The sequence below is a fragment of the Asterias rubens genome, chromosome 6 (assembly GCF_902459465.1).
Source record: "Asterias rubens chromosome 6, eAstRub1.3, whole genome shotgun sequence".
NCBI classification, from domain to species: Eukaryota; Metazoa; Echinodermata; class Asteroidea; order Forcipulatida; family Asteriidae; genus Asterias; species Asterias rubens.
In genome coordinates this window covers 15,535,987-15,547,578 of record NC_047067.1, presented here as the reverse complement: position 1 = coordinate 15,547,578, position 11,592 = coordinate 15,535,987, and the positions used below count along the sequence as shown (strand labels likewise).

Genomic DNA, 11,592 nt, shown 5'->3' with positions numbered 1-11,592 from the left:
TTTTCAAATTACAAACCTACAAAAACTCATAGTCTCATATCATATGATAAAATTATAGACATAACAAACATACCATTATTACAGTACCAGTAGGGTCTAACAATAAAGCTTACAACTTGATGCTTTATGTTACAGTGTACTAAAAGTATCATTTTTGTAATACATGCACAAAACAAAGCACAAAGTATGTAATTATATTATGCACAGAATCATGTTCGTACAATACGTGTACATCAAACTTGTATAAACTGAACCCTTGAATAAAAAATGTTTATGCTAGGACTACTTCTAAGTTCTAGAAACTAGAAGTATGCTAGGACCTACACCAGAACCTTGTCGTACTTGTCATGTCATGATCTACGGTATAACCATGGAGGTAGAAATAGATTTATATTAATAAATATAAACATAAACCACAATTACTTAGTCACTTTTGGTCACTGTAATTTTGAACCATCATTATCAGTGGTAGACCTAAAAAGTTGATGGTGTGAGAAATAAGGAAAAAGTATCATCTGCCACATAAAGTTTTAAAAATGTACAACTACCAAGCTATTCTATTTACGTCCACGTCATTGCTGATTAGTGGCATACAATTACACAATCGAATCAAGACAATGTAACCATTGATGGGCTTTATCCACAGAGCTATATCTAGACTCTATCTAGACCAGGAATAAGAAATGTTTTTATTTTTTGTAAAACAGTCATGACAGTCCTCGATCATCATGACCTTGGCAATGTTTCTCTGTTTTGTAACAGAACAAAATGTCTTACTTTTGTCATGGAGGTCGTCCATGCTTTTGTCGAAGTATTTATCAGCACAAATCGGAGTCACTGGTGGGAAGTTTTGGTTGTTATTTCCGATCCTTCGAGGGTGACTGATGGTTGCGGGAGGGTCACTGATCCGTGTTGCAACTTTTCGCCATTGACCTTGTCAATGTCATTGTCAGTCTTCCGACGCCCTACAGACGTAGACGGGCAAACCTAAAAACAGTAATTTTATCACGAAAAAATGTCGCCTTTGGAGTTTGTCTTTAACTACTGTGTCTTGGCACATTCACTCTAGCTAAAGATTACCTTAGTTCGTCTATGCCAGAACTATTTATTCTATCAATCAGCTCTTTCTCGTTCACTCCTGCCACATCCATTTTGCAAACCGATCGATCGTGTACGAACGTTGAACGTTATTTACTTTTTTGAGCGAGGTGCCAAATTTTTCCCACAGTCCTTTGCGCGCACATGCGCAGTTGTTCAAAATCGCTATCTGCAATAAGGTCTATTGAAAAATAAACAAAGCGCCACCGTACGTCCGTCCGTGGCTCTTTTAGCCCTTTTCGAAACTACGAAAGCGGCCTCGGGTCTGTCTGTTAATTTGAGAACGTACTCTTTTAGTTTGTTCCTTTTTAAAAATATTTATATTGTTTATTCAGCATTCAGACAAAAGACACTGATTTCGTATGATAAGTGTCTTCTTTTTATGGTCTATAGGAAGGGAGGGGGGGGGGGGGGGGGGGGGGGGGGGAGGGGAGGGAGACGGGACATCACAACTCCGACGCCGTGGTTTCGAAAAGGGCGTGCAGAGAGCTCTGAGAGTAGTGCGCCCTCTTGTTTTGAGAAGGTGACATAATTATTTTTTTGTTAAGAGCTAGCTAGCTAGAGACGGACCGGAAGAGAAGAGAGAGACGAACACGAAGGGACCTCTCAAACCTTCACTCTTGAATGTTTTCAATCAAGAGCTATTCCTACAAACTACATTCGTGGAGAGACGTTTAGCCTCTAATCAGTGCCGATTTCGTTTTGTTTGGTTGGGAACCGGTGATCCGATAAATGACGATTTCATAACAAGGGGTTTTGTAAGTTTTTTTTGTTTTTTTGGCATTATAATTATAATGCTATAGTTTGTGTAGGTGTGTTGAGCGCAATCTTCAAAAGGCGCACATTAAACAAACAATACGCAGTGTGCCACTTTTGGTATACGCGAACTTTTACTTAATTTGCGCGCGTAAAGTTTTGAATGTTTAATTTGCGCAAAAGAGCAGAAGCGCAATCTTTGAAAATTATGCATTCTTTATTTATTATTATATAGATTTTTCTATCATTTCGACCTACTCCCTAGACATGCTAGAACTATGCGGTTTTGTTTCGCTATCATCTCCGGTAACCTCATAGACGTACATCTCTCACGACAATAACGAGTCTGCTTTTTCTCTGGCTCTTTTGGTTGTAAAGACTAAAGTTTTAATATTATGAATGCAAATTAAAAAAAAATTGCAAATCTCAGTTTCAATTTCAGTCCCCAACTACTCCGTTTCACCACTACATCCATGCTTTGTGTACAAAAACATGTGGACACGCGTCTGGGAACCACTCTTCGAAGTTCCCAGACGCGTGTCCATATGTTTTTGTACACAAATCACCGATCGGGTATTTTTTCTTTCCAGAACGTGTGCAGATAACTCTCCACGTTTTTCCTGGGAAAAAAATACGCGCACAGCCGGGGACAATCGGCATTTGTAGTGTGTGGTAAAACGACAGGGAGAAAATGGAGTAGTTGGGGACTGAATTACGGTAAGACTAAGAACTTCTTAACAATTTTTGAGATTGCGGAGTGGATTTTCTGTCGGCCACAACTCAATAAGAGTTGAAAGGACACATATAGAGCCTAATTTTGCTGAGATAGAAAAAGAAAAAAGATTTGCGTTTACAAAATTGTAAAAAAAAGCAGACTCGTTATTGTCAAAACGAAACCGCTTAGTTCTAGGAGTAAATTTCGACCCATCAATTCGACCTTGTCCTTGCTCTATGTACTGACCACACTGCGTTCCATGGATTTAATTAAACTTGTGGTTTTAATGAAATGAGGCTGTTTGGCAAGCTTGATGAAGCTTGCGCGCACAATCTTCAAGAGTGGCCGTGCAAATTGTGTTTGTCGCTTTGCCATTCTTGGAAAAAAGTCAAACTCAAAAGCGAGGCTACTAGACTTGAAAAATGCAAACAGACAGCTCTGTCATCTGCTCAATGGTAAACATGTTCGTGTTGAGTAATTATAAAATATAACATTCATAATTTCGATTTGTACACATTCACCAACTGTTTGTTTTTTCAACAGAAAATAAATTTCCTTTCTATTTAGTGTTTTCCATATTGTTTCAACAATAAATCTGTACTATTGCACAGTAATCTGTTCTTACATCAAATTCAACTTGTGCCCCGTCATCTTGTCCCTTATCTACATATTAAATCCACCTGGAGTACTTATTTGTCTTTGTACTTGTATTGTTTCAGGAGCTGTGACAGAAGGAGGTTAAGAATGGGGTCTGAGGATGCAGCCAAGGTCATAGGAGTTGTAGTATGCATTGTAGTCTTGCTGATAGTTATTCTTATACCATCATCATTCCATGGTGTGGAGTATTATCAGGTAGGCCTAAGGATGGACTATAGCTGGCTGTGCCTGAGAATTGTCTGGGGTTTTTTAAAGTGGGTTTGATCAAAGACACAAAGGAGTACTGGAATTTGTATTTGTTTATTTTGTTCTTCGAAGATTAAGGATGAAATACACATTTTCATTATAATTATATAATTCAAATGAATATTAATTAGTGCTTCATACAGCGTTCTCCGTTGACAGTGGTCTGCTGGCCAAATGCAAGTTAAAACACCCAAGGACCAGTCAAAAGTCCCTCCAACTGATCCAGCTGGCTAGTTCAGTGTTGAAATACATCCATTTTTCAATTAAAGTATAATGTTTGGTCAAATGAAAAAAGGTGGAGGACCAGTAAAATGACAAGCTAACTGGCCATACTCACCATTCACTAAAACTTTTAAGGGCATAAGTCAATGTAGTGTGTACATTTATATTTATAAAAAGCCCTTAAAGCCATTGGACACTTTCGGTAAACAGTATTGTCCAAAGGCCCACACTTTGTGTATCACAACTGATATAAAAAATAACAAACCTGTGAAAATTTAGGCTCAATCGGTCATCGGAGCGGGGAGAAAATAACGGGGAAAACCCACCCTTGTTTCGCACATTTCGCTGTGTCATGACATGTGTTTAAAATAAATCCGTAACTCTCGACAACCTGAATTGATAATTGTTTTAATTTTTTCTCGAAAAGTAAAGGATTTCATGCAATAATATTTTAAGAGAAGTCTTTCACCATTACCTTCTGTAAACCCTGTCAGTTGTTTGTGAATCTGTGAACTTTTTTTTTTTCCTGTTTCGAAAGTGTATAATGGCTTTAACAAAATGTAATACATGTTCCATCTGATCACTGGAATCGTGTTTTTGATAAAGTAATATAGAACTTATGAAACAAAACAGCTTTCCAGCTAATGCCTTAAAGACACTGAACACCTTTGGTAAGTGTCGAAGACCAGTCTTCTCACTTGGTGTATCTCAACATATGCACCAAACAACAGACCTAATTGGTTGTCGAAGTTGCGTGATAATAATGGAGGACAAAAACACCCTTGTCACACAAAGTTGTGTACTTTCAGATGCTTGACTTCAAGAACTCAACATCTAATTTTGAGGTCTTGAAATCAAATTCAAATATTTCAGTGGAAAATTACTTCTTTCGAAAACTATGTAACTTCAGAGGGAGCCTATTCTCACAATGTTTTATACTATCAACAGCTCTCCATTGATTGTGAACAAGTATGTTTTCATGCTAATAATTAATTTGAGTAATTACCAATTAGTGGTCAGTGCCTTTAAGGTTTTTTTACTCGGGGCAAATTTTCAGACGGAATAGAGGCAAGCACTTGCACTGCATGCACAAGGAACCCACACGCCAGCGGCACAAGAGGCATTCGTTTAGCAGCTCTGTAACTCACTAGCCCCAGGAAAATAAGGAGAAAACTGAATGTTTTGTCTTATTGGAAATTATAAGCTTGATCCATTATACTCAGAACATCAAATATTGAAACAACCATTTCTATGAGCTAACCTTGTGTCTTAATTGGTTTGTATTTGCTTTTCAGTATGGTTTCAGTCGAAGGAAATCCACAGGGAATGTTGATACTGACACTGTTTACTCAGGCGGTCATTACCTGATTGGGATTGATCATGAATTTAAGATTTTTCAAGCTGATGCCCATCTAGTTGAGTTAACTCAAATTGCTGTTTTTACCAGTGATAGATTGGAGGTAAGAATACAGAGATACCAACATACACGATTTGGGCGTAGCAAATACAATTTCGAGCCGTGACTACGTCGCTACGATAATACTCAATAAAACACGCTAAACAAGCCGCCCAATATAATTTTATTAAATCGTACAATACATGCAAACAACTAATGAACTATTAAGTGGAAATAAAAATTAAGAAAAATATCAAAACAATTATAACAGAAAAGAAAAAAAAAACTTTTAATTTTAGAACGCAGTGTTGAATAATAGCGGCGAATTCACTCGACCAATGTACGTGTCTCGACGTAATGATTGTTGCGTGCCCTCCCCCGCTGTCTGGCCGGCTGAGTGTGCATTTTTTACGCTAGTGCATTTCTGCAAGATCGTACCCATTGATCTCTATTACACGATGGGGAATAGTGCACACGTGGGTGGGGAATGAGGTTGTGTGTGAGCTAACGTGTCACAGTAACCTCATTCCTCATGTATCCACTATTATTGTGCCCACGCTGGCTGTACATGTACTTCATCGAAGCTTGGCAAAAATAGTACGAAATAATGGCGACAAAAAAAGGAGACTTCTGAACAAAAATACCTTCAACTGAGTGGCCTGTGAGGTCTAAGCTAGACAGTTTCCATGTTTTCCTACCAGTAATTGTAGCGTCGATGTCCAGAAAATGCCCAAAATACGGACACGTATTTTTTGCCCAAAATCCGGACACGTTGTTTTTTTTTTTTTTTTTTTTTTTTTCTCTCCCAATAGCTTGTTGTTGCGTTTCTGATCATTAAAACAAAAACATTTAAGTAAGGCCACCCTTTTTTATGTTACATTTAAGTAAGGCCACCGTTTTTTATGTTACATTTATTTTTGAAACATAGTCAGAAGATGAGGGAAATCAGGGTTTTTTTTCTTTTTTTTTTTCACTGGCCACTATAAACATTTGTAGCTGTTCTGTTGATGCATACAGGTAATTGTTATTTCACAACAATGCCTGAAAATGAGCTAATTAGCATTGTAGAGAGTAATAGAAAGATCCGTTTAGGGAGCCCAAGCTGCGCTCGCCCTTAACATTTGGGAGATGCTACTCTTTTTTAAAATTCAATGTTGGCATCTGTGAGAATATATTGTTGCAGAAGTTGATGTGAGTTTGACTTAAGTCGGGTTCATACTTCCTGCGAAGGCAAATGCGAAGGGAATGTTGACGTCACATGGCTGTCTTTGCAGTGAATGTTTCGCAGGGGTTGAATAGTTCAACGATTGCGAATTATTAGTTGCAAATTACGAATTGACTATCAGCTGAGTCACTTGTACCCTCAGCCGAGTCACTTCGTACCTTCATTGAAATGTGTATTCCTCAATAAGTTAATGTTCGTTGAGATACACATTAATGAATAGTAATTTTTGTTTGAGTATGTGAATGTCCTTTTAATGTGAAATTAATATTTTCCATAATTTTCCATTAACATCTTCCACCCGAATTTTTTACAAATATTTTAAAGTTAAACAATCACGCAATCGTCAAAGTGGCTTCTTGGTCCCAACAAATTAGTAATAATTTGTTTGATTTGCTTTTATTTCATAATCATTCGATCACAAAGCACAAAATAATCATAAACGACGCAGAAATCCCGATTTAGTACGAAGGTAGGAAGTGTCTCGTGAGAAAGTACAAAGTTACTCATAAGAAGGTACAAAATGTCTTGTAAAAAGGTACTAAGTGTCCAAAGTCACTTACATGTAGTACCTTTGAACGGTATGAAGAATCCAGGGTACGAAGTGGCAAAGGTACGAATTGTCTTGACACTGTATGTTGTGGTAACTTTCTCATGCATGTTTTTGAGACTGCTAACAAAAATCAGCTTATTTATTGCTTTAGTCATAACTAGTTACTAAGCTGAGAATCAATTCATACATACAGTGTATACAGTGAAGCCGAATAAAGTCTCAGATCACTGGCTAGTGTATTCCAGCGTTAAGTGTAAGGTAGTTGGAACCATTTCATTTCATTTAATTTATAAATTTCACAGGTAAAAATGCAGAATATAAGATCACTATATATTTACAATAGGAGGGAAAAAAGAAAGAAAAAAAAGAAGTAAACTAAATTACTATTGCATTAATCTCCTGATGCCACGAGTTCCGTCCAAAATTTATGTTCTGTGATGCAAATTTAACATCCATTATAGAGTGATTTTTTGTCAAATGACGCATTAATTTATGCCAGCTTTTGAGCTGTACGGAAAGCTTGGAGCATACAGTACAGTACACACACATGCAATGCAATGACTTCCCAACAGCATTCCTGGATTGTGGTTTTTAGACACTAAATTATTAAATGAAAAAACCTTCTCATCGGTAGGTGACCCTGGACTGTACTTTCCAGTACTTCCTGCGTAGAAGGGATCTTAAGCTTCTTCATGATACCTATGATGTCTACTACAAGGATATCTTACGTAATAACGCCATTGATGAGTTGAAGGGCGCCACCAAGGACTTCTCCACGCGTGACTTTGGTGAGATTCGTGCGGATATAGAGAAAGTGTTGTTCAATGCAATCAAGAGTCGATTGGAGGGAGACTGCTGCAAGTTCCAATGTGAAAACTCTCCAGAAGGTACACTCTTTAAAGCCATTGGACACTTACGGTACAGAAAAGAAGAAAAAAAAAGTTCACAGATTTATAAATAATTTACGGGGTTTACAGAAGGTAGTGGTGAAAGACTTCTCTTGAAATATTATTCCATGAAATGCTTTACTTTTTGAGAAAACATTAAAACAATATAAATTCTCGTTAGCGAGAATTACGGATTTGTTTTAGGCGAAACGCGCGAAAACAAGAGTGGGTTTTCCTGTTATTTTCTCCCGACTCCGATGACCGATTGAGCCTAAATTTCACAGGTTTGTTATTTTATATATAAATTGTGATACACGAATTGTGGGACTTGGACAATACTGTTTACCGAAAGTGTATGATGGCTTTAATCAAGTTGGATTGGATTGGGTAGAACTTGAAATAACTATGGCTGGATCACTCCCCAGTTTACAATATAATCTGGGAAGCGGCAGCCAAGGGATCACCCTAATGGGATTCGAATTTCAAATATCACATGATTCCTTGACAATGACATTCAAATAGGCTCCGTTTTCAAGAACCAACAAATGTGTCAAAAAATCACTTTGGCAAATTGTTTTTTCGTACAAATTCTTGACATAAGCATTGCTGTTAACATTTTCAGCAATTTAAAAATAAAAATTCTAGTAAAGCTATTAGCAGACCGACCAATCAATAGACCGATCCATTAAGCTCCGCCCCATTTCGTATTGACCAATCACAACGCAACGAAGGTCCGACAAATAAGGTCCAACATGCGTGTGTGTATGCTTGGCGCGCGCAGCAGAGTTGTGCAGAAAGGCATTGGAGAGGCTCACAGGTTTTGCTCACACGTGCGTCGTGGGCGGAGCCTAATGGATTGGTCTATTGTATTCATTAAAATACATGATGGCACGGTGCCACCCATGCATTATATGACTTACGCATTTGCACAGACTGCAAATCTGTTGCCCTTTATAGCTTCAACCTTTCATGAGTTGATGAATCTCAAGGTGGATTTATGGCTGTTTGGGAACATGCATGACTTTGATTTATTTATTTACATATATTTTTTTACAAACAAGTAATGTAAGTTGATCCTAACAGTTTCTTGTACATTTGCAGACATGCACAGTCTACTCTTGTCTCTAATTGGCACTAAGCAGTGTTGAAATGTTCAATTTGATGAAATAAATGGAGGTCTGGGCTATACTTTATACTTCATTTTGTAATCATCAGGTTGCGTGAGAAACTGCAAACGCTATTCAGAGTGCACCATTGAAGACAAGGGATTCTTTGCTGATGTGCGCTTCTTCCAGCTCGGCTATGTCAATATTCCTGATGATGTATTGAGCCGTAACTTACAAACTCTCACACAGCTTGAAGATGGGATAAGAGAGGGATACATACAACAGGCTCAGCTTGCTAGGAAGGCCACAGAAGAGAAGGTAAGTAGGTCTGGAAACTTTGCATTGTGGAAGTATAACTAAGAGAGGTTTGCCGTAACTCAACGTGAATACATCTCTTTTGAGAAGTGTTGGTTCTTATTTTGTAAGGAACCTGTTGTTGAAACTCAAAATAGATACTCGCATGGTGTTCCTGCAAAGTAATGCATGCGTGTAGATACATTTATTTGACATCACAACAAGCAGATTGAATTACGTCTAAACTTACAATAATTTTAAATAAAAACCATTAGAAGGAAACTCAATGTTCAAATCAAATAGGAAAATTTAACTTTTCACCGAGTGTTTATATTTTACAATAATTCACAAACCAAATGCATTTACTATAACTCACACATAGATCCTTGTCATTTAAAATTTGTTCGCAATAAACACAGCTTAAACAAGGAAACTTGGCCATCCCACTCATTGAAAATCCTTTAAAAAAACCTTCTAAACAATGTGAACAATTTCAGGATGTAGACCCTAACCTTGTCTGCTGTGATATGACCTCGCCCTTTTGTGGACAAACAGCAGGGCATACTGATTTTTGGAGCGACACTGTGGAGTGCCCAATATTTTTCCATATTTCACAGATGCCTGTCCAATAATAAATTGTGCAGCGTCAAAGCAGTAACGTGTGATTCATGGGGCTTGTTCCACAAATCAAATGATAAAGATCTCTCTTTATGTACAAATAGGTATCTCACATAGCAAGGCAATACAATGATAAAGAAGACTATCCGTATGGACTGTAAAGGGGCTTCCCTGTTTCAGCCCCAGGAGTAAGTGGCAACGGCCCCCTGGAAAATAGTTGATTTGTAGCCCATACCTTGAAGTGGCCTTCAGGCCTTGTGTGTCTGGCTACTTGCATAACAGAAAAAAATTAAAACCAATTAAACAAAATCATTTGCAGTACATTTCTTCTGATCTAATGAAAATCTAATCACCTCATGTACCTTAATGTCTTACAATTGATTGCAAACCTAGGTCAAGGAAATTGAAAATTCTGCTGAGGAGAAAACCCAAAATGCAACAGCTCAAGCCGCCCTGCTGACGTCGCGAGCCTCTGCCCAAGCTCAAGCCCTTGTTGAGGATGCTCATAGTAGAGGTCTAGCCCAGATCTATGGTGACCTCGGCATCACAAGCCAGGATCAGAAAGCCTCATTGAACTACATTAGAGTATTGAGAGATCATGGTAATGTCTTCATGTCAGTTAACTTCAATTCATTAGTTACAGGACCTGTCTATGGACACACTAACACTTAAATAGCTCTGATGATGTGATGTGTGTGTGTTAGGAGATGTGAAGGGTAACCTTTGCTCTATTTCACTCCATCATAATGTGTGTGGTCACAAATGGAGATCAGAGACCACTCATCTTAAGCATTTCAAAGTGTGTTGTGAAATAGAGCCATGAAGGCTTATTTACTGCAATATTTTTCTACTCTTTTCCCATTTATTTCGTAGTATAGAATTTGCACTAGCATCTATTTAAAACTTGCTACTACTGCGATCTTTTATTGAAATCTTTATTCATTTAACCAATGGGAATTACAAGCTCATGGATTACAGCATTTTGACTTATCATCTACAGACAAATGAGCGGACGAAAAGATTTAAGAATGGATACCATTCAAAGACGATTTAAAACATGACAAGTTTAGAGGGCCATGAATGCTTTAACAGTCGTTTAAAACTGCTTTCTAATGCTCGGTTCATACTTCCTGCGAATGCGAAGCGAATTTTGACATCACATGGCTGTTTTTGCAGTGAATTTTTTGCAGGAGTTGAGCACAAGAAAATTGGTGCATATTATTTGATGCAAAGTATTCATTGCAAGTTTGTGACATCCAAATACTGTCCATAATCAATTGTATGGAATGGTGACCTTTGAGTCCAGTACTGGCTGTATAATGACATTCTGCCCCTCACCTGGGGCTTGTACTGACGACTGTGACCAGAAACATGTTTTAGGCTCATTCAATAGGTTAAGCATTTTCTTGGTTGTATCGCAGTGACTTAGCTGTTCCAACGATGTTGTGGCTCGGATGGTTTAGATTGTTACGGTACCCGCTGCTAAAATATAGTATTCAAACTGCCTCTAGCCACCGGGCAATCTCGGTGGTCTAAGTTGGTAAGACACTGCTCTAGAATTGCAAAAGGCGTGGGTTCGAATCCCACCCGAGTAATATGCCTGTGATTCTTTTCACAGAGCTCTGGAAAGTACTGAGTATACAGTGGTAACACATATCGGTGTCTTTGAGTAAAACCAAAATTACCATTAACAAGTCTTAGACTTGATTCAGAGATTGTGGATCTTACAGACAAACAAAAAGTATCAGGTGAACTAATTTTATAAGTACTACATACTTAATCATACCAATTCAATAATAGTAATCAAATAATGTTAATAAAA

The 11,592-nt window shown here is 37.8% G+C and overlaps 1 protein-coding gene across 2 annotated transcripts; it reads left to right on the top strand.

Moving 5' to 3' along the window:
• Positions 1-1,669: 1,669 nt before the first annotated feature.
• Positions 1,670-11,316, top strand: LOC117291835. 2 transcript variants are annotated; one of them, XM_033773767.1, is made up of 6 exons: positions 1,670-1,856; positions 3,289-3,421; positions 4,990-5,154; positions 7,500-7,752; positions 8,968-9,176; positions 10,164-11,316. In XM_033773767.1, exons 2-6 carry the CDS (start codon positions 3,314-3,316, stop codon positions 10,440-10,442), a joined length of 1,014 nt encoding a protein of 337 aa, XP_033629658.1. In that variant the 5' UTR covers positions 1,670-1,856; positions 3,289-3,313; the 3' UTR covers positions 10,443-11,316. The 2 variants fall into 2 exon arrangements, with proteins under 2 accessions (XP_033629658.1, XP_033629659.1); XM_033773768.1 differs by lacking the exon at positions 1,670-1,856 and adding an exon at positions 2,451-2,571.
• The last annotated feature ends 276 nt before the right edge of the window (positions 11,317-11,592 follow it).

Coding starts and splice junctions, on each gene's coding strand:
- LOC117291835 (XM_033773767.1), top strand. CDS start 3,314: ATGGGGTCTGAGGATGCAGCCAAGGTCATAGGAGTTGTAGTATGCATT. Junction 3,422..4,989: donor ATGGTGTGGAGTATTATCAG/GTAGGCCTAAGG, acceptor TTTGCTTTTCAG/TATGGTTTCAGTCGAAGGAA. Junction 9,177..10,163: donor GGAAGGCCACAGAAGAGAAG/GTAAGTAGGTCT, acceptor TTGCAAACCTAG/GTCAAGGAAATTGAAAATTC.